At 39.0% G+C, this 23881-nt stretch overlaps 1 protein-coding gene across 1 annotated transcript in view; it reads right to left on the reverse strand.

Moving 5' to 3' along the window:
- Positions 1-23881, reverse strand: part of corn (cornetto) — a 552907-nt gene that overhangs the window by 72261 nt on the left and 456765 nt on the right. The window contains exon 9 of the mRNA XM_067142064.2: positions 10477-10684. Coding sequence (XP_066998165.2) covers positions 10477-10684 — 208 coding nt within the window. The remainder of the gene's footprint in view (positions 1-10476; positions 10685-23881) is intronic.

Consider the following 23881-nt stretch of genomic DNA (forward strand, 5'->3'; position numbering starts at 1 on the left):
TTAGCGATGGAATACCTAAAAATCCTCCCTCAGTGAGCACCTACATTCTAATATAAATGTATCCCCAAAATTTCATTTCTTTATGTCCAGTAGTTTTGGCTCGGCAATGATGAATCAGTCAGTCAGTCAGTCAGTCAGGACATGTTATTTTATATATATAGATGTATTGCACAGCTGCAGTGGCAGGTGTGTGTTAACTAGTTTAAAGAATCTTTATATATTACTTTTAAGCAATATATTTCGAGAATTTTACCTCACACTATATGAAATCCAGCAATGAAAAGGAACAAACAAGAAATATGGGGATATGAAAAGTAATGCATAATGAGATCAATACAATGACAAATCGGTGAGGGAAGATTTAGCAACAGAAAGGAGAGGCAAGGTCAAATGACAAGGACAGTCTTTACATCTTCAAATAATGGGCTCTTTCCTCATCAACCCCAGTTCTTCTCAGCACCTGACAAGCTCGTTCTGCTTGCTAGCTTCATCAGGAGCGTGGGTCAATATAAGTACCCAAAATGTATAAACAAGTGAGAAATCAAGTTATATATAGAAAGATATTCAGATGTCACATGACAGGCGAGTGTGGGGAGAGGGAACAATAGAGAGGACGATGACATGAAGATGTGAATCTCATTCATCTGCAAATTTATCATTTTTGCATGAGCAGGCAATTCCTCAACCCTATTTTAAAAATAAATTACTACCTTCTGTCTCTGTATAAGGTGATACAGCAAAAATAAAGGATAATTTTCATAGAATTCATACATGGAGCAATATCCAAGTACAATTTAACCTAATACTTCCTCTGTCCCAAAATAATAGTCGCATTTCTTTTGCAAGTAATTTATTGACAATAAACAATACAGAAAGGAATATACTTATAACACTAATACACCACACCAAGCTGATGCTATTGACAGTACTCACAACTGCACCTGACCACTCAACACGTTCTAAGACAGCACGAGCTGATATGACAATGTCGGAATCACACTGTGGAACAAGAGGTATACACCCCTGTCATTGCAGTTTCTGTTTCCCCATGTGAGGCAGGTTGTAACAGTTCTTTCCATGAACCTTCATGCATTCAACCATAACTTGTTGCAGGGTCAGGAAAACATTATTGTCTCAGCAGGAAGGTCGTTGAAGGCTTTTTCAACAGCAGTAACAAGTTCATCTAATGTGGATGTTGCCTCTTGATATTGGAGAGACTGTATGGCATGGAAGAAGCCGAGATCTAGGACATTCATATCTAGGCTATTTGGAGGCTGACAGTACAATTGTATGGTTAGACCAGTATTAGAAGCGGCAGCTTTAAACTCAGGATCAGATGGATCAATGTGCGGTTTTGCATTATTCTGTTGTATGTAGATGGGTTTTGATGCTGGCCATGAAGGCCATTTTAACTGGATAGCAGGAAGAACTTTCTCGATGAGCATCTTTCTGTATTCGTCCTGTGTAACGGATTGGATAGGTTTCGTAACCAGTGTCCCCCTAGGCCTATTTTTGCTACTGCGTTTTGCTGGTTCCTGGACGATGAATGGAAATACCCCAAGTTTACCATCAAAGTACTGGTTACGCATTGAATCAGGACGTGGACGTGCCACTGCTGCTAGAAACATCACCTTCGTAATGAAGCGTTTATTCTGACAGGTTCGATATGGATAGGGTTCTTCAGCAGCAAGGTAAAATCGTCCTTTTCCTGCAGTCATGTAAAACCATTTTTCATCAACATGAATCCGATCGAACATGTCGTGAAATCTTGCTCTGCATATCGAAATTGCTGGATCCAACATTGACAAACAAAATTGCAAACGCTTCTTTTCTCCTGTGAAGTTCAGTGTTGGTTTTAGTCTTGATGAATGTCAAACAGCTTTTTTTTGGATTCTGCGATGCACTGTTGATTTTGCCATACCCAAAGCGATAGCCACAGATCTGATAGTTTTTCTTTGACGCAATGGAATGTTTTTAAGTCTATCGTGATCTATGCATTTCTTCTTTCTTCCAACTCTCCCTTTCATTCTAGCAGAGACATCAGCAACCATGTTGTCATTCATTATGGAGTTCTCACCTTGTTTCCATATGCGCTCTATGAACTGTCTATGAACGGCAAATTTCACAGCACTTTCCTTTATTGCACCTCTTTGCAAGACGCCATTATTACTTACACGAAGTGAATGCTCATAAATGGCCCTCCTCTGATCATCATCAATATTTTTCACTCTTCCCACTTCTTCAATGGCACTTTATCACTGCAAGTACAATATGTAAATGGTACGTACTTCATATTGACATCTATTGTACACACAAAGCGCCTGACTCACGTCACTACCACTGCATTCACCGATAGCTTGCTTTGATCTGAACACCTTGGTACATGCGACCGCCTACCAAGGTCATGCGTATATGTCCCAGACTGCTAAACCAGTTTATATGCTCTGCGACAGAGCAAACATCACTGTTCTGTGCTTAAATTGCTATTACGTTGCCGTTGTTAACAATAAAAGCTCGTTGACGGAATGCGACTATTATTTTGGGACAGAGGAAGTAGCATTTTACTGCCTGCACATGAATTATAAAAGCATTCAACAACGTTGTAATGTACCTAGGTTTCTTCAAAAATATTAATAAAAATGGTTCATGCAGTATGTTGAGTACCTTCTTGGAGTTCCCATCCATCTCGTCCTCTTACCAGAAATGTTAACTTCAAAAGAATGCTGTCAATCATACTAATCAACATTATTTATAATAACTTTTACAAAAAGCTGTATCCCCGCAATGTGACTGTGGAAAAGAGGAGCAGACAGTGGATCACATTGCATTTGAGTGTCTTTTGCATGCTTATAGAGGACTTACACTGTGTCTCAAGTGAAGCTCTTTTCTGGCTCTCAACTTTTGATATGGAACTTTAGTTATGAACTTGAGATGGTTGTTGTATACATTGTATATAACATTGTATTCATCATACACTAAATAATAATAACAATAATAATAAATAAAATTGTACCGGTTGGTACACCTCTATGCCGCACTTTTGAATTTTCTGCCTTAAAGTACTCCCCTACAGCAGAAACTCTGAACTTTAAAAACTGAATTATCTCAACAGTTTCTCAGGAGATGTCACTGTGTTAATTTTGAACTGCTTTTGTTTGCTAATTATCAAGAAGTGTGGACATTCTCTGATAGATGTCTCTACAAAACTATGACCATGCACCCTGGTGCGAAGTGGTAGAACTTTATTTAAAGAAATTTTGTATTCATAAGTTTGTTCTTTACTAAATTTTGTTGTTTCATTTGTGGGTTGGCAGTATAAATCTTTTCTTTCCACCAGTTTTGAAGTTAGCCAATCGATAATTTCTGTCATTAATTTTCAGCCAATCGTGTCTTTCTTCTCCAATTTTGATGTGTAAATTTTAGTCAGCCAATAAACGCCTGTGGGTGCGTCTTAATTATTCATGAAAGGTCTCGAATCTTCCACGAGGGTATAAAACTGCTGATTTTCACGGCTCTTCGCCACTTCAACAACATCTAGCTTAGTGTATGGAAGTATAGCAGGGGGCAGGTAGCACTTCTTCCTTCGGGCAGCAGCAATTCAACAAAGGTAATGGCCGTTTAACATCTTTATTTCTTGCTGGCTCAGCAGTTTAACCCTCGGGGAAGGTCCGAAACCTTTTCAATGTAACCTACCTGTCTAAAAATGTAACTTAGTGCCGGCTTATGTAAAATTTTCTTATTACTTTAACTGTAAATCGGGGATAGAGAGTGCTTTACCCTCATAAAAGTAATTGAGAAGTCTCCACCTTATCAATACATTAATTTATTTACTAAAGTAGTAAATTCTGTCTACCGGTTTCGATCCCTAGGGGATCATCCTCAGCTGACACACAAAAAGATTTATATAATTACTAAAACATCACATATGGGAGATTGTACCTTCATTAATAGTCCAATTGAATCAGACATTAAAAGATTGTTTGTTGATATATTAGTGGATTCATCTATTGGCTTAAAAATACCATTGTGTGATGTATATAACTTTGTTATGTCTGGTTATTGAACATCAAGTGGATTTTACACTTGTTCACATTAATTATAAAACTGAGATAAAGTTTACACTTATATACACTAGTGTTTGTAATTGTTGTACAGGCTTAAAAATCTATAGTATTGAGGCATATTGTTTCATTGTATCTAATCTAAAAACACCAAGTAAGTTTTTACATTTCTTGCATTAATTCTGGGATGTTACATTTTTGTAAAACTAGTCCAATTGGACCAGGAGTTAAAAATACTTATTAAAATAGAAAGGATTCTGAATTTAAAATTCCTTGTTGTATGATATATGTTGTCTCGTGTACCTATTTTTAACGTAAAATGGGGTTTACACTTGTTTACATTAGTATTATAAAATATGTATCAACATTATCGTCTTATAGTGTACAACATAAAAAGTTTTGATCCGACATAGCAAGCCGGTTAAAAATATTTGTAAACCAGGTGAAATAGTAACAAATGGAATAGGTACAATTCCTTATTCTAATTTTCACTATTTACATTACTACAGTGCACTGGTGAATTAGTAAGTATATTGTAAGTCGAAGCTTATGTTGCTTTATCATTAGTTGCAATTTTCATGGATTGTTGCTATAGATGAAGTTATCTTGCTTTGTAAATATCATTGAAGAGTTACATCACTGAGTCAAATGGTGACTGTTATGATTTGAGTTGCATTTGATGTGCCGTGCATCTTGAATGAAGTTTAAATTGAGTCACCATTTGACTCAGTGATGGCATATGTAACTCTTCAATGATATTTACAAAGCAAGATAACTTCATCTATAGCAACAATCCATGAAAATCGCAACTAATAATAAAGCAACATAAGCTTCGACTTACAATATACTTACTAATTCACCAGTGCAGTGTAGTAATGTAAACGGTGAAAATTAGAATAAGGAATTGTACCTATTCCATTTGTTACTATTTCACCTGGTTTACAAATATTTTTAACCGGCTTGCTATGTCGGATCAAAACTTTTTATGTTGTACACTATAAGACGATAATGTTGATACATATTTTATAATACTAATGTAAACAAGTGTAAACCCCATTTTACGTTAAAAATAGGTACACGAGACAACATATATCATACAACAAGGAATTTTAAATTCAGAATCCTTTCTATTTTAATAAGTATTTAACTCCTGGTCCAATTGGACTAGTTTTACAAAAATGTAACATCCCAGAATTAATGCAAGAAATGTAAAAACTTACTTGGTGTTTTTAGATTAGATACAATGAAACAATATGCCTCAATACTATAGATTTTTAAGCCTGTACAACAATTACAAACACTAGTGTATATAAGTGTAAACTTTATCTCAGTTTTATAATTAATGTGAACAAGTGTAAAATCCACTTGATGTTCAATAACCAGACATAACAAAGTTATATACCTCACACAATGGTATTTTTAAGCCAATAGATGAGTCCACTAATATATCAACAAACAATCTTTCAATGTCTGATTCAATTGGACTATTAATGAAGGTACAATCTCCCATATGTGATGTTTTAGTAATTATATAAATCTTTTTGTGTGTCAGCTGAGGATGATCCCCTAGGGATCGAAACCGGTACTGACAGAATTTACTACTTTAGTAAATAAATTAATGTATTGATAAGGTGGAGACTTCTCAATTACTTTTATGTTGTAGTATCTATCAATATGGACATGAAGCTAATAGATTATAATAGTGCTTTACCCTCTCGAGCTCCCCTTCATTTTTGATTTGAGGTGACTACGTTTTCATAACCGATTTTCTACTCTTAATGTATTAAAATTTTCTTATACAAGTCACCTCCCTAGTGTGGGAATAGCCCCTGTTTCATCGGCCTAGTGCCCCTTAGGTTTTATAAAGTTTCATGTAGGAGTGCATGCAACGCCTCCATTCATCTTGGTATTTTGGGCCATTTAATTATTCTGCTCTTTTCTTTTAAGGCCCTGTAGGCTGGGTACGAGATACCCCTGTTTAATTCTTGTAAGTTGTGCCTTGATGGCAAGTGATTGTAAGGTATGGTATTGCCTTGAATAGGCTTGAAAGATTGAGAGCGGGTCAGCTCTTTCTGGTGTTTTGAAAGGTGCCTCTAGGAGGCTTGACATTACTAGGTGGGAGCAAGTGCTCCTTGAATGAAGGGGATTTCTGCCCTTTGATCAAATGAGTGTCCCTTGGTAAAGTTGGGCTAGTAGCTCAAGGATTGTGTAATTGGGGCTCGAAGCCCAGAACTTGTAAAGACCTCGAAACTTGGGCGTTCGTTTGTAAAATTATACCTTGTACCCGATTAGTGGATAGTGGTCGAGTTGTTGTTACTTGTTTAAATTCTATGTGAAATTTGTTAAGTTTTTCTACTATTGAAAATATAACCTTTATTGAAATTTTAATTCATCTTTCAGCTTTGTACTTAGACCCACTCCAGCCCGCACCTTCTTTCACCTCTGCCTTCCACGGATAACTCCGCAACAAAAATCATGAAAATTGTTAGAGAATTCAAGTGCTGCTTTTAATTAGTTCCAGTCATTCAGAAGACTGTTCCTAAAACAAGTTCACGTTCATTAAGTATTATTGCTCTGTTTAAGTGAATCTTAACAGTAATTCTAATACTGTCACTAACCTTCCAATTTATCAAATATGCTAACACTTTCAGTATCATGTACAAGCCACTTCTGAGAATAACAATTAACACTGGAATACAGAGTCCATACAATATTTTAAAAGGGTTTAATTTGGTTTTCTTTTTCAGCTTGCCTTTTCAAATTCTATTCTGTTATCTTCTGCCACTTTCCCACTTCTTTTCTTCTTTCTTCTGGAGATTTTTGCTTTGTGTTTTCCTTAGAGCTTACAAGGAAAATGTTGCAGCCTTCATACTAAAACATACCTTGAAACTTGGCTAACAAATGATGTGATACGAGAAGGTGCAAAAAATTAGCTACCTCTTTCTACTGCAAAGCCCCAACATCAAGGCTGAAATCCTATGTGGCCAGATAGTAACATGGCACAGCTGGACATCCCTGCCTCAGTGGCAAGGTTTTCTGCTCAGCGCTCTGCTGCTGGCTTGTGCACAACAAAGGCTGTACAGTTCAACCTGTAGTGACTAGTATCACTTTTCTGTTGCTTATACACTATGTAGCCTAAAGTCTTTGTACAATGCACTGAACACGCTCAGTATGACATCCGGCTATGCATCCAAGGGTATATAAGTGCAGACACAATGCGACATCATCATAGACGTGTCTTCTGTTAGAATGAGTCAACGTAGAGAATTAAGTTAGTCTGAACAGGGCATGATAATAGGGGCTCGTAAGTTTGAGCATTCTGTCAGAAATATTTCATGGACGTTACATACTCCCAGGTCCACATTTAGCGATGTTATTGTGAAGTGGAAATATGAAGGAAGCACTGAACCCAATCATTGCTCTCGTAGGCCAAAGAAGTTAACTGAGAGGGACTGTTGAACTCAAAAGTGTACTGTATGAACCAATCATCAGACATTGTTTGCCAATTATTACAAAGAACTTCCGTTGCAGGTCAGGGACAGAACAATCCATCAAGAGGAAGTAGGACTCTGTTTTCAGGGTCTTGCTGCTTCTCAGATGCCAGTGATCACACCAATGAATGTGCAAAGTCACTTACAGTGGTCCAAACAACGCCAACATTTCTCTGTGGAGCAGTGGAGTGATGAGTTATAGTATATGCTGTGGCACTGTGTGGATCTGGTGGATGCCTGGCTAATGGTAATTATCTGGGAGTGTTGAGGTGACAATAAAATTCACTGGAGGTAGTGGGATAGTCTGGGATTGTTTTTACTGGTTTCGGCTTGGACCATTAGTTCCGACTGACAGTACAATGAATGCAAGTGTTTATGAAAACATTTTAGACAACAGCATGTTTCCCACACTATGGCAACAGTTATCGGCATGATAATACTCCTGTCTGCAAAGCTAGGACCACTGTATTATGGTTCAAAGAAAATCAGGTGGATATGCTGGACTGGCCTGCTCAAAGCCCCAACCTGAATCCCAATGAACATCTTTGGGATGAACTAGAGTATCGGTTGCATGTGAGATCAACAACTAATGACTATGCTTCTTGGAAGAATTGTGTTAAGAGTAACAAAAGGAGATCCTACACTCTACTAGTTACATGGCTGGCATCTTTGGAACGAACAGCAAGGAGCGTCCAAAGACTTTTTGCCACATAGTGTATGCATAATTCTGGGGTTTATTGTGGGACCTTACAGTGGAGACAGGCAGCTAAATTTATGTATGTGGTCTTCTTATTACTGTAACGTGCTCCCCTACGCATTTATTACTTCAAGATTTCTACTTTATCATCTGTCAACTTCTCCGGCCTGCTCTCACTACAGCGTGTGCTTCGACTGCTTACCCAGCCCGCTATGCACTCTACTACTAATCTCCCTCCGTCCCCTCCCCTCTTCCGTTGTATGTATACGTCATGTCTATTACTTGTACATTCTGGACTCTGCTATCTTCCACTATAAATGCCTGCCCTGGCCTCGAACAGGGAGTCAGACATCCAGTGACGAACTGTGTGGAGGAAGGCGTTCGCACTCGCATTACGGCTGGCCCGTATGCGATATCTTATTTTAACTGCAACATCACATCTGAACCTTCGACGGCTGGCTGGGTGAGCAAAATTTAATCATATTGTGCTTTCAACTCCTAAATAAGGAACTATTATTCTCTTCCATTATGCCCATCAGGCTGGATTCGGAGTATTACATTTTGTGTGCCAACTAAAATTATCTACGAGTATGTTCATTCTGAACTTGATATGTAATTTTCAAACCATTACTGACACTAGAACTTACTTCGTGTACAGATGCTTGAAGAGATAATATCTGTGATTTTCCTTGTTTCGGAACAGTGTGTACGCCTAATTGTGTGCGTGGCTTAACTACTTTCTGAAAACTTTTATGCAGGCTGAAAATCTTCCTTACCCGTCCCCTCGCCAGCCCTTTTATTTCTTTTTCCTCCACTATTGCTCCTTTTTTCTCTATCTAGGTGACCCTGGTGGTTTTCTTATTGTACAGTGGCCTTCGCGGTTTTATATATCTTAACATAGTGCTGTTTTTTTGATAGGGTGTTAGTCATATTGTAATCCAGTCATGATTTGCAGGATCTAACCTTATTCATTAGTCTTGCATATTAAATTTTGTAAATTTTTCTCTTCTCTTGCTGATTGAATCCATACTATTACAAATTTGCCCCTTCTTATGGTGTTAAAATTTCTAGTTTCTTGGTTTCAATTAAATCTTGTCATCTACACTGTAAAAATCAACTTGTACACTAAATCTTGCCTATGTAACCATATTTTTTTATTGGTATTTGTAATATAAAAATCTTGTGCTAATCTGAGTGGTTGTACGTTCCTGATAGTCCTTTCACCATTCCCTTTTTTCTTGCCAATTTGTACTTACCATGTAAGACTTCTGGAAAGGTCTCAGCAAAACGCTTCATGCAAAACTCTGCCCACTAGCTGCGATTTGGATTTTGAAACATAACTTGATTAGTCTCCTATTAATAAAGCATCTTGTTAAATGCTGGGCACTCACAGTGTAAAGGTGTCCACGGTCTTCACTGCTTACATCGCCAAACTGCAGTTCATGCCCATATCTCCTGTGCCAACTATACTAGTCAGACTGGTGTCTCAAATTTGGAGTATATTTCTATTCTAAACTGTTATTTCAATTTTTACTTATCTGAGTACATACGTAATTGTGAGTAAGTGCAATTGACCATAAGCCTTATTATTTTTATATCATGTTCCAGTCACAATAACTACAATCTAAAAGTGTGTCACATTACACATTGGTTATGTCAATAAAGTTTCAATGTAGGTTTTGGCATGAAGGGATCCAACACTTCCCATGTTGGGTAAGAAGAAAAACCAGGTAATTTTTTTGGCTGATTTGTCATTTCAAGCACAAACCCCTACTGCTTTCCATCCTTATCCATGTAAATCTCAGCAGCCTGAATCATGAAAATAATTGATAAAAACAATAAACCTGCCATTTGGTACCCAGTCAGCACAAGAAATAGCGTGAATTCATTTCTTGCAATGTGTAACATTTTTGGGAAATCGGCAGTAATTGATGAGGCACAGATGCTTTCACACCCAGGTATAACACACGAACTATGTTATCACTATGTTATCTTTAACTTAAAAGTGGTAAATTCACAATCAATGCACTGCCATATGCGTTGTAACTATGTTGGCAAGTTTGGTATGCCAAGACTTTCCTAAACACGGCAATAGTTCAAAATATTTGGTATTAAGTAAAATTAACCAGAGCACACAGAACCTTTACCCCTGAAGAGCAAAGTTACCTGAAAACTAAGTCATAGGGATATTCTAACCAAATATTAATTACAGAAAGAAGTTACTCACTTTGTGCAGATTCCTCGTGTTTCCCAGTGTCATTTGAAAATGATGATTGAGCAGTAGCATTCTTTATAGCACTGATCACTGCAGTTACAAATGAGGCCCCACATTTGGGTGAAGTCTCATTTGGAAGCTGATCACATGATGTTTTCTCTGGACTGGCTTCAACACTACTATTGCTCTTGCTGTATGCTTCATTGTGAAATATCACATCCTGTGGGACAGACATCATCGAGCACTAGAGAAACAGTAAAAATACAGTCTTTAATACATTAAATTAAGAAGAAAAAACCAAAAAATAAATAATGAAGGAAGTTGGGGTAAAGAACAATAGCTGTAAACATGCCAAGTTCATGTTCCCTGGTAAGTGTTGAACAAATTACTGATCTTGGGAACTCTATTCAGATGAACAGAAGGACTTGCACTAATTTACAGGCACACCACAAACAGTCAGAAACATACATCATATCACATCACAGCTGGTTATACTTCAAATGTAAGCAATAAAATATGCCAACCTTGTGTCTGTGGATTTACTGGCATGTAAAAGAACTCCTGTGGGACAAAATGTCGGCACCCTAGCATATTCGAAAACCATAAAAGTAGTTAGTGGTCATAATACTGTAAAGCAACAAGTTTGACATTTTACATGACTATTAACGCTAAGAGATTAACTTTCTGCCACAACCTACTAGCAAATATCCATCAGAAGCTTGCCAACATCCAAAATTCTACCAGAACTACTGTACTGTAATTGTGGAAAACCAGTTCACAAGCTTTATTATGTCAGAAGTAATTACCCTTTCCTGGTAGTTTTAGCCATTCTGTGTTTTATATGGAATTTTAAAAACCCTACATACATTGGCATGGAAGTAAAAAAAAATTTATGGGAATAACTTTAGCACGGAATCAACAATGAAGAAAAACTGACATGGCATGCCTTGTGTACAGGTTTTCATATCTGTGGCTAGTTTTAAGAATACCTCGCTCCCCCTTTTCAATACAAAATATGCTGCTAATTTAAAATTACAACATTAATTTATTTGGTACCAGTTTCAACGTTTCAGACGTCATCATCAGCCAAAATTGGGCAGGTAAACAAAGATATACACAATGTTAAAATACAATCTATAGACCCTCATGGTTAAAATATCAATGGTTGGATAAAATACGATCCGTGATGTCAGCTTGAGGAGAGAGTCATTCTCAAGATATTTTCACAAGTTGAGAACTTGTTAGTCATTTGTAAAATAGAAATATTTGAATAAGTCTTAGTAACTTTGTGGAGCTTAAAGTCTTAAATGTGGAGTTATTAGCCACGGGATGAAATTTTTAAATGTTGATGTATGATTGCTGTTCCTCTGTAGAGAGTTGACATTAAGATAAAAATACGTAGCCTTACTGGTAACTCGTGACACCGGTCTTCATGAGGTGAAGTGCTGAGTCGTAATGTGATTGAGCAAGTGGATCTTGTTTTAAGTATGGATATTGAAGTTGTCAAATGACAAAAAAGTTCCCAATCCAATATGGGATCTGAAGTATAAGAAAGATAAACCAAATTAGAATAAGATACTGGGAAAAGGGCGAGAAAGTTAATCTTTAGTGAAGGACTCGCCTCGATCGGCCAGCTGTATATTACGGAGTCTAGAGAGGAACTGAAGGCTTGGACTTTCTTGAAGCAAGGATAAGGTTAAGGGGGCGAGGTGTGGGTCAGGAAGGAAGGGGAAGAGGGGTAATGGATGGGGCGAAAATCCATAAGACTGGTGTCCCCATGTGCCCTATAATAAATTATAGGCCAAGCCCCTTATATAAGCTTGCTCAATTTATCCAACAATTTTGCCAAAAACACTATACATTTTCTTCTGATAAGTCTATTAAGAACACTTTAGAAAATGAATTATAAACTAATTCTAATTAATTCTATACTAGACAGCTTTGACCTTCAATGGTAACATGCAGTGCATTATTTCGACATTGTCAACATGTACCCGAGCACTAAAACGAGCAAACTTTTTCCTATCATTGAAAATAATTTAAACACTAACATTCATTTAAGCAAACTAGAAATCTCTGATTTCATGTCCGTTTTGAAATTGTGAATTAATAATAACTACTTCACTTTTGACAATGTCGTTTACAAACAAAATGGCTTGGCTATGGAGTCACCGGCCTCTGGCATTTTGGCAGAAATATACTTGGATTTTCTGGAGCATACGGCAATTGAAAACAATGAAAATGTTAATACCATTAAGTTGTGGGCCATATACTGTATGTAGATGATGCTTTTATCATCATCGATGAACGCTCTATCGACACACCGAATATTCATACAAACCTTAATAACATAGACCCTCACATCAAATTCACATTAGAATCGGAAATTAACAGCTCTATCAACTTCTTAGATTTAACAATTTCTAGGCTCCCCTCTTTGCATCCATCTCTTGGCACAGGCCAGAGTAAAGTGTAGTTTCCACTGAAGTTGCAGTCTCATCCATGGCTGTGACAATATGGAAGCTGCTGGGGTATGGGTGGTGCTGATTGACATTCAGAGCACAACCAGTGTGTCTGAGTGTCATGAAAGGTATTGCTCATAGGGTTAGTTGTGCTACAATAGCACTGTCTGGCCCAGTGAGGAAAGCAATGGCAAACTTCCTCACTCCTCATCTTGCCTAGTACGCCTCATTTTGGTACTGCCATTGGTTTTTGTGGTTTCCCTATAACTGCATAGCCTTTGGTGATGCTATTTGAGGATCCAACCAGCCTCTGGGCTGATGACCTAACAGACAGACAGGCTCCCCTCTTCATTCTAATACAAAATTTACAGGAAACCAACCCACACAGCAACAACGATAAAATAAGACTCAATACATCCCCATTCTCATAAATACGCCACATACAACAGCTGGGTTGATTGCGCATTCAAAGTCCCCATGTCAAAAGCAGACCTGAACATTTGATCGCTAGATTCAACGGTTTCAACGAGGCATTCATGGAACGCATAATCAGTAAGTTCAGACATTGTACAAAATCAAATTTAATAAAAGACAAACCCAAACCCAATTTATTTTCGACTTTCAATTTTAACAAAAAATATTTACAGTGTCACTAATACCTAGGTATATTCAAGAAAAACAAGGTCAATATTTGTTTCGGAACTAGCAATAGAAACACAGATATTCTGCACAATTCTAACTTAATCAACAAATCTAACCCCTTTACAAAGTCAGGTGAATATAGATTTTGGCTCAGTGACTGCAACGGCACATATATAGGACAAACTGGTCAAAGTTTTCAGATTAGGTATGCAGAGCATAATTTGCCATTGCTTTCTTCACTGGGCCAGACAGAGCTATTGTAGCACAACTAACTCTACGAGCAATACCTTTCATGGCACTCAGACACACTGGTTGTGCTCTGAATGTCAATCAGCACCACCCATACCCCAGCAGCTTCCATATTGTCACAGCCATGGATGCTATTTGAGGATCCAACCAGCCTCTGGGCTGATGACCTAACAGACAGACAGGCTCCCCTCTTCATTCTAATACAAAATTTACAGGAAACCAACCCACACAGCAACAACGATAAAATAAGACTCAATACATCCCCATTCTCATAAATGCGCCACATACAACAGCGGGGTTGATTGCGCATTCAAAGTCCCCATGTCAAAAGCAGACCTGAACAAGGAATTAAAGATACGTTTGTTCGCTAGATTCAACGGCTTCAACGAGGCGTTCATGGAACGCATAATCAGTAAGTTCAGACATTGTACAAAATCAAATTTAATAAAAGACAAACCCAAACCCAATCTATATTCAACTTTCACTTTTAACAAAAAACATTTACAGTGTCACTAATACCTAGGTATATTTAAGAAAAACAAGGTCAATATTTGTTTCGGAACTAGCAATAGAAACACAGATATTCTGCACAATTCTAACTTAATCAACAAATCTAACCCCTTTACTAAGTCAGGTGGATATAGATTTTGGCTCAGTGACTGCAACAGCTCATACACTGACTGACAGAGCAAATGCAACACCAAGAAGGAGTGGTCAGAACTTTATGCCAATTGCAGGGTAGACTGACGTCACTGAGGTATGCTCATGATGTGAAATGCGCCGCTGTGCTGCGCACGTAGCGAACGATAAATGGGACACGGCGTTGGCGAATGGCCCACTTCGTACCGTGATTTCTCAGCCGACAGTCATTATAGAACGTGTTGTCGTGTGCCACAGGACACGTGTATAGCTAAGAATGCCAGGCCGCCGTCAACGGAGGCATTTCCAGCAGACAGATGACTTTACGAGGGGTATGGTGATCGGGCTGAGAAGGGCAGGTTGGTCGCTTCGTCAAATCGCAGCCGATACCCATAGGGATGTGTCCACGGTGCAGCGCCTGTGGCGAAGATGGTTGGCGCAGGGACATGTGGCACGTGCGAGGGGTCCAGGCGCAGCCCGAGTGACGTCAGCACGCGAGGATCGGCGCATCCGCCGCCAAGCGGTGGCAGCCCCGCATGCCACGTCAACCGCCATTCTTCAGCATGTGCAAGACACCCTGGCTGTTCCAATATCGACCTGCACTCCCGGCGTCCGCTCAGAAGACTACCACTGACTCCACAGCATAGACGTGCACGCCTGGCATGGTGCCGGGCTAGAGCGACTTGGATGAGGGAATGGCGGAACGTCGTGTTCTCCGATGAGTCACACTTCTGTTCTGTCAGTGATAGTCACCGCAGACGAGTGTGGCGTCGGCGCGGAGAAAGGTCAAATCCGGCAGTAACTGTGGAGCGCCCTACCGCTAGACAACGCGGCATCATGGTTTGGGGCGCTATTGCGTATGATTCCACGTCACCTCTAGTGCGTATTCAAGGCACGTTAAATGCCCACCGCTACGTGCAGCATGTGCTGCGGCCGGTGGCACTCCCGTACATTCAGGGGCTGCCCAATGCTCTGTTTCAGCAGGATAATGCCCGCCCACACACTGCTCGCATCTCCCAACAGGCTCTACGAGGTGTACAGATGCTTCCGTGGCCAGCGTACTCTCCGGATCTCTCACCAATCGAACACGTGTGGGATCTCATTGGACGCCGTTTGCAAACTCTGCCCCAGCCTCGTACGGACGACCAACTGTGGCAAATGGTTGACAGAGAATGGAGAACCATCCCTCAGGACACCATCCGCACTCTTATTGACTCTGTACCTCGACGTGTTTCTGCGTGCATTGCCGCTCGCGGTGGTCCTACATCCTACTGAGTCGATGCCGTGCGCATTGTGTAACCTGCATATCGGTTTGAAATAAACATCAATTATTCGTCCGTGCCGTCTCTGTTTTTTCCCCAATTTTCATCCCTTTCGAACTACTCCTCCTTGGTGTTGCATTTGCTCTGTCAGTCAGTGTATATAGGACAAACTGGTCAAAGTTTTCAGATTAGGTATGCAGAGCATATTAATGCAATCAGGTATAACAGGTTTTCTGCAGTGGGTCAGCACGTACAAGACTATAAGCACAAATTTAATCACATAGGTAAAGACATAACGATACTGGACACGTCGAGTAAAGGCCCCTTGCTCGATGCCACCGAAAAGTGCTATATACATTTAGACCAATATTTTAATTCTAACTTGAACATGAATGACATCTCTGAAAATCCCAAAATCTTATTTGATGTCCTCATTACGGTTTTCAATAGTGATAAATTTCCCAAAAATAGCTTGTTCTTTCAAATCACACGCAATACTTTTTGTTGCGTTATCCTTCCCTACCACGCCTGCCTGACTCCGCCCCATCCATTATCCCTCTTCCCCTTCTCTCCTGACCCACCCCACCCCCTTAACCTTGTCCTTGCTTCAAGAAAGTCCAAGCCCTCAATTACTCTCTAGACTCCGTAATATATAGCAGGCCGATCGAGGCGAGTCCTTCACTAAAGATTAACTATCTTGCCCTTTTCCCAGTATCTTATTCTAATTTGGTTTATCTTTCTTATACTTCAGATCCCGTATTGGACTGGGAATTTTTTGTCATTTGACAACTTTAATATCCATACTTAAAACAAGATCCACTTGCTCAATCACATTACGACTCAGCACTTCACCCTGGTGTCACGAGTTACCACTAAGGCTACGTATTTTCATCTTAATGTCAACGCTCTACAGAGGAACAGCAATCATACATCAACATTTAAAAATTTCATCCCGTGGCTAATAACTCCACATTTAAGACTTTAAGCTCCACAAAGTTACTAAGACTTATTCAAATATTTCTATTTTACAAATGACTAACAAGTTCTCAACTTGTGAAAATATCTTGAGAATGACTCTCTCCTCAAGCTGACATCACGGATTGTATTTTATCCAACCATTGATATTTTAACCATGAGGGTCTATAGATTGTATTTTAACATTGTGTATATCTTTGTTTACCTGCCCAATTTTGGCTGATGATGACGTCTGAAACGTTGAAACCGGTACCAAATAAATTAATGTTGTAATTTTAAATTAGCAGCATATTTTGTATTGAAAAGGTGAATCTATTGCACTCTACTTTATTATTTGTTAATCTCCATTCAATACGGACCATAGATGAAGTTCTTAACCTTAAATAACATCAAATCCCTCGCTATTGTAAATTTTTTGGCCATTCGGAAATACAAGACATTGTAAACATTGTCGCATTTTTGTTAAATCTTCCCTAACTCTTCTCACTGATCTTAATCTTTCTGTATTAACTTTTGGCCTTTCCAAATTATTTTTCCTGATGTCAATTCTTGATTTTCCTCTTGGCAAGTTATTCAGTTCTATTGTATTCGATTGTATTCTTGGACTCCCAATCCTGTTCTCTTTTTCTCTCTCTATGATGTCTATCATGTCTTCGTTGCTTGTTGGTCAAGTGAGAAGATTTGTAGCCTGTCATTATTTGGTTGACAAGAATCTAATAATGTTCCAAGCTATCTGCATATTCCTCAGCTAACACAGAAAATCTCTTCTGAATTTCCACAGCAAACCTTAATTTGTCCAGATTATCAAGTTTGATAGATTTCCAAGGTTCAGATAAAATGTAATGTTGGTTTCAACCTTTCTTTTTCCAGTCTTTCTTTCAAAATATTTCAACTATGGCTCTCACCATTCTGTAATCACTGTCAAATTTTAATGAACTGCGCACCTCTTCACTTTTCAACACTGGAATATTATTGTTTAATACAAAGTTTATTTAATTTTTAGTTTGTCTTCCTGGAGACATCCATGTCCAATGTTTGTTTTGTCATTTTCTGAAATAGGAATTGGTAATTTTCAATTCTTTTTTTCCAAAAATAAACTGGAGAGGTCTCTCCCTGATCATTCCTCAATATGCATCCATGTTTTCCACATGACAGTTTCCTCAGTGTATCCTCTTTGTCTGACTTTATTATTAAAGCTCCCAACCACACAATTCATCTGTGATTTGTAACTGTCTAGTGTGCTATCTAACAGGTCACAGAATACTTCATCGGGTGCTGCATCAGTTTAAGCATATTCCTGGAACACAGTCACAGATGTACCACTAATTTTAAATTTTATCCGAATAATTTTCTGGGATACTCCTACAACTTCAGCTACAATAAAAATAAATAAATAAATTAATAAACAAATAAATAAACAAAAAAGCAAACAAGGGAACAAACAAACAAACAAAGTATATAGTGGGGAGCAAAATTTAATCTCATGAGTTGTGAAATGTTATGATGAGGAAGTCCACAGAAACGCCTTGATAAGCCCCTAAAAAACCTGACTGCTAGGGGAGCTAAATACTGCAGCATTTCAGCAAAAACTGATCCAGCAAATTAGAAAAGAATGTGATAACTCTGCAGAACATGGCTTATTATTTATCCGTGGGAAGAAAATAAAATGTCTACATATGCGCATCACTTTTTAAACTGATTGTGAGGGACCAACCATCCTATCAAGAGTTTTTCTCCATAATGTACTTCAGCCATTCCGCAAAAACTTTCCCGCTGACAACTTATCGGGTATAAAAATAACAAATTTCCAAGCACGGTAAAAATTTTGAATCTTGGTGCACAACACTGTTTTTCATTATTTATGTTTAGAAATTGTATTTTCCTGCATGACCCAAATTTATTCTTACAGTATTTTGAGGTATTTTGAGTGATACTATAAGTATAGCTACACCTTTAGATTTGTTGAAATCCTGATATCATAAAAATCAGTTCCAAAATGTAAAAAATGAATCAGTTTTAATATGAGCTTTTTTTTATCTAATTAACAGCCAAATTGCCCAGTTCATTACAATTAATGTTTAAGCATACCTACAAACTGTTGCAAATTCTCGTGATGCGGACATTGTAGTTGGGAGTATTAGTGGAATGTATTTGGTGTAGAAGTGATAACGTGAAGTTCACAGTGCTGCTGTGCTCAAAGTCACAACAGCTCCTTATAATACAGTGAAGCATGAGATTAAAGATATATCTTACACAGTTGTTCAGGCTCCAGTCCTGTTTCTTGCTACTGTCATATGTTATTTCAGTCAATACAGTGTCATAGTAGCTAAAAAGAGGTAGTATCAGAGAGTGAATTAATTGTACTTTAGGTCAAACTGACAATACATTACGGAAACATTTTATTGGGTATAAACATTTATGAACCTCATTACTTGTGTGTGCACCGAGCTTGATAGCTGCAGTCGCTTAAGTGCGGCCAGTATCCAGTATTTGGGAGATAGTAGGTTCGAACCCCACTGTCGGCAGCCCTGAAAAGGTTTTTCCGTGGTTTCCCATTTTTACACCAGGCAAATGCTGGGGCTGTATCTTAATTAAGGCCACGGCCACCAAATAAACAATTGGTACCATGGCCTCCTCCAACACACCCATTCCCGCAACTCGGCCATCCTGCTATTCACCCGCCTCAGACCTTCCACTAGTCCATGGCTTCATCATCTCAGCACAGGTAGATGTGTAGTTTGGTCCCTTGTGAATACCTTCCTTTACAACAGGGCCTCTCAAACGCCCAAAATCTCACGCGTGCAAATCGAGGTGCAAGAGCTCCGTGCACTGTGCATCGGTCCAACTCGGCTTGACTCCGATGGTGTAGTGTGCTGAAGGGGACGAAGCATTCGGTGATAGACGGCTTGTTTATCAGTGAAATAGATAAGCACAAGACAACAACATAATAATGGAGCAACCTGTTTCGAAGAAAGCAAAGACTTCCGAAAATTCATTTCAATCGAACTGGGAACTTTCGTATTTTTTCTCAGTCGTGACAATAAAGCCAAATGCTTAATCTGTGGACAATAATTATGTGATAAGTTAATCAGAAAGATCTATTTTCCAATACAAAGGCTTTGCTCAAATTCTACGAGAATTTGTCAAAGAAAGATTTTCATAAGCTGCAGCTAAGATTATTTCTAAGTTTGGTTCCACATGCATATATATGAAAGGTATTTTTTCCTGCTTTGACTTGTATGAAAACTAGATTGCTTGCGAGTAGAACTATTTATGATTGTAAAGTTTGGTTCCACATGCATATATATGAAAGGTATTTTTTCCTGCTTTGACTTGTATGAAAACTAGATTGCTTGCGAGTAGAACTATTTATGATTGTAATTTAAAGAAGGCTCTCAGAATTGCTGTCAACCGATCCCTTGTTCCAGGCAGAACTGGTATCATTGCAAAAGTAAAGGAAAAGAAGAGCTAGAAAAGATAAATTGTCTGCTCAAACCAAATTAAAAGAAGAGTGTTTTTAACACCAGTAACATTGTCCCATACAACAGTGTCACCGCTCACCGCACATAAACATTTCGCAGTGGGGTGAGAATCAGCGGGGAAGGTGGAGAAGGTGAAGACAGGCCGAACGGGTGAGACAGGTGTAGGGAAAGTGGAGTGGGGGTTTGCACTGGTCAACCTAGTGAAGTCGTCTACTGCACCTTGCGCTGTGCAGTGCACAGGCGCAAGCCACTTGCTCGGTGTGAAGAAGACTTTTAAAAATGGCTAAGGATTGCAGGTGTGGAGACTGTGGATGTGAGTGGGCATTAAGGAGTAAAAGGGAAGGGTTTGACAATTGAAGGGAGATAATATTCTAACAGAGGGCAGGAATGAAGGTAGGTCTCCCTTAAACAAAATCTACAGGATATGGTGGATAGACAGGACGGAGGGGAAGGAAGGGAAGAACTTGTGGAAGACACATGGGTTAATGTTTTAAAGGGAAGGAAATTGAGGGCCAAGAACACTAGACAGGGGCAGAGATCACAAAATGTGTTGGTGAGGAACATCAGGTAGAACAGCAAAAGGAAGATGAGGTACAGGAAAAGGTTAGAGAGGAGGAGGTAAGAGGAAAGGAAAACAGAACAGAAGATAGGAAGAGGGAAGTGGCACAGGATCATGAGAAGGAGAAAAGCGAAGAGAAAGTAGGTTCTGCAGGCATCAGGGAAAATAAGGGAGACCAGGGTGGGAAACAAGATCAAATGAGGTGGGTAGGGTTGAGATTCTGGTCATGGGAGACTCCACTGTTAGGCACATGGGGAATATGGTAGCGGAAAGGGTAGTGTGTTAACCAGGAATTCGGATCAGGCAAGTGTTGAGTAAAGTGGAAGGCAAGGAGGGGTGGTAAGGAAAAGGTAGTAGATTTTCACATTGGTACCAACAACAAAAGGCAAGCAGGAATATGTACCAACCTAGTTGGGGCTGTAGGGGAGCTGGTTATGGCAACACAGGAGGAATCTAACGGAAGAGAAATTGTCATCAGTGGTATACTGACAGGAAGAGATTGGGGATTTAAACGAGACAATGAAGCGGGATATGTGGGGAACTGGTAGCGAGATTTTTAGATCCTAGTGGATGGGTAGGGTATGGGGATCTGCACTACAATGGACTTCACTTGAACCACAGTGGTACGTAAAAGTTAGGATATTTGTTTAGAGGGGTTATAACTAGGTACATTCAGGGAAAAGGGGTGGACTAGGAAGCAGTGTTGAGAGTACAGGGAGCTGAATGTCAAATACGGATGACAAAGTTGTTACTGTTAAATTGTAGAAGTACTGTAAAAAAAAGAACAGAATTAAGAAATTTAAGATATATATATATATATTTGCTAGATACCGTATAAATACGTGAGAAATCCCCAGATACTCTTTTCAAAATCTGGTGGTGAAAAACTGGTAACCATCAAGGTTGGCAAAATGCTCCTGACATTCAGAAATCTGCAAGCTGGTATTTTTCCACCTGTTTCTCATTATAGGTCATTCATGGCTAAAGGAAAGCTGTACATTATTGAAGAGGCCGAGCAAATTGGTAATTGCACTGTGGGAAGGTATGGTACGTGATTGCAGAAAAAGTAACAATAACTGATGGGCATTTAACAGACAAAGGGTGAAGTTTCCACAAATTGAAAACAGGATAAGTGACAGTTTAGATGTGTGGCCACAAGTAAAATGTTTCAGTTGAAAGCTAAATTATGGTGTGTAATGCTAGCCATGGATGTCTCGTGTGTGTTTTTGAACAATGAGCAAACATCTCCCAGCCAATTATGAAGCAATTTTTGACAGATTTGTTTTTAGTTTTATGTCAGAAAAATTTGCATGTGCTCTTGCAAATTGGTAATTAAAAATGGATGCCAGTATAGTTTGATCTGAGGCATATGACACAAGGAATTCTACACACTTGTTGGCTTGTGAGTGTGCTTTGCATTGCACCCTGTTTTATGGGCAGATGCCTATAAAGAGGGCTGCATTCAGTATAGCGTGTTTCAGGGGTGGTTGGTTATGGTGTAAGTATATGAAAAAGACAGTATCGGGACAAACGCCCATTCCTCGAGTCAGAGAAATTAGCCATATGCAGTTAAAAGTCCCCAAACTGCCTGAAAATTGAACTTGGGACCCTCTGGAACAAAGGTCTCTGTGCTGACCATCCAGCCAAGGAAACAATGCAACAAATTGCTTCATAATTTTATAATTTATTGTACTGCAGTATTTATAGTTTTCAATATAAATATTAAACAAAGTTACACAAACACACAAAAAAAATTCAAAATTTCCTCTTCTAAAACTAAGATATGAAGGCGGGGATGAGACATGTATATATGGTATTACATTAAGAGTTGAATCATGGCTAAGAAGTGATAGTATGGATGTGAAATCTTTTTTCAGAACTGGAGTCTTTATCATAGGACAGGACAGATTTGATAGGAGGTGGAGTATTCATATTGGTGAAAGAAGAATTTGCAAGCTATGAGATGGTTACGGATGAGAAACATAAAATTCTAGGAATAAGGCTTATCTCTAAAAATATTAGGCACGTTGATGTTTTGGGGATGAACAGACATGGAAGGGATGAAGTAGATGCGAAATTATTTGACAAGATTATCAGTAATGCGGGAAGCAACGTGACAGTAGCCGGTGATCTCAGGAAATGCAAGTGACAGAAAGCATGACCAACAAATGGTTAATAAGCCAATCTGGGAAGGACAGCTGAATCAGAAAGTGACGGAATCAATATGAGGCGCAGATAAAACCAGATGAGCTCTATAGAGAAACTGAAGTGATAGGTAGTGTAAGTAATCACAAAGCTGTTTTTGTCATAGTTCATTCCTTTTCTTTTTCAATTTCCTTTATGTCGCACCAATATACATAGGTCTTATGGTGACAATGGGATAGGATAGGATAGGACTAGGAGCGGGAAGGAAGCGGCCATGGCCTTAATTAAGGCCTGCTGTGAAAATGGGAAACCACATAAAACCATCTTCAGGGCTGCTGACAGTAGGGTTCGAACTCGAACCCACTATCTTCTGAATGCAAGCTCATAGTTGTGCAACACTAACCGCATGGCCAACTCGCTCGGTTCTATCTTAGTAAAAAATAAATCCAATAGAAAGGAAAGTATAAATATTAAGCAGTGCCATATGTTTGTTAAGACAGGCATGACCGAGCTCGATAGCTGCAGTCGCTTAAGTGCGGCCAGTATCCAGTATTCGGGAGATAGTGGGTTTGAACCCCACTGTCGGCAGACCTAAAGATGGTTTTCCGTGGTTTCCCATTTTCACACTAGGCAAATGCTGGGGCTGTATCTTAAATTAGGCCACAGCCGCTTCCTTCCCACTCCTAGCCCTTCCCTGTTCCAACGTCGCTATAAGACCTATCTGTGTCGATGCGACGTAAAGCAACTAGCAAAAAATAGACAGCCATGAGGTGTTTGTGGAAAATTAATTGTATTCAATGAAAAATGATAAATAAAAATGAAAGGAGAATATGGGATCAGTATAAAGCAATTGGTTTTTATTATTTTTATTTGATTTACGACACACCAACACAGATAGGTCTTATGGTGACGATGGGGTAAGAAAGGCCTAGGAGTGGGAAGGAAGCAGCCATAGCCTTAATTAAGGTACAGCCCCAGCATTTGCCTGGTGTGAAAATGGGA

This window comes from Anabrus simplex, chromosome 2 (assembly GCF_040414725.1).
Source record: "Anabrus simplex isolate iqAnaSimp1 chromosome 2, ASM4041472v1, whole genome shotgun sequence".
NCBI lineage: Eukaryota > Metazoa > Arthropoda > Insecta > Orthoptera > Tettigoniidae > Anabrus > Anabrus simplex.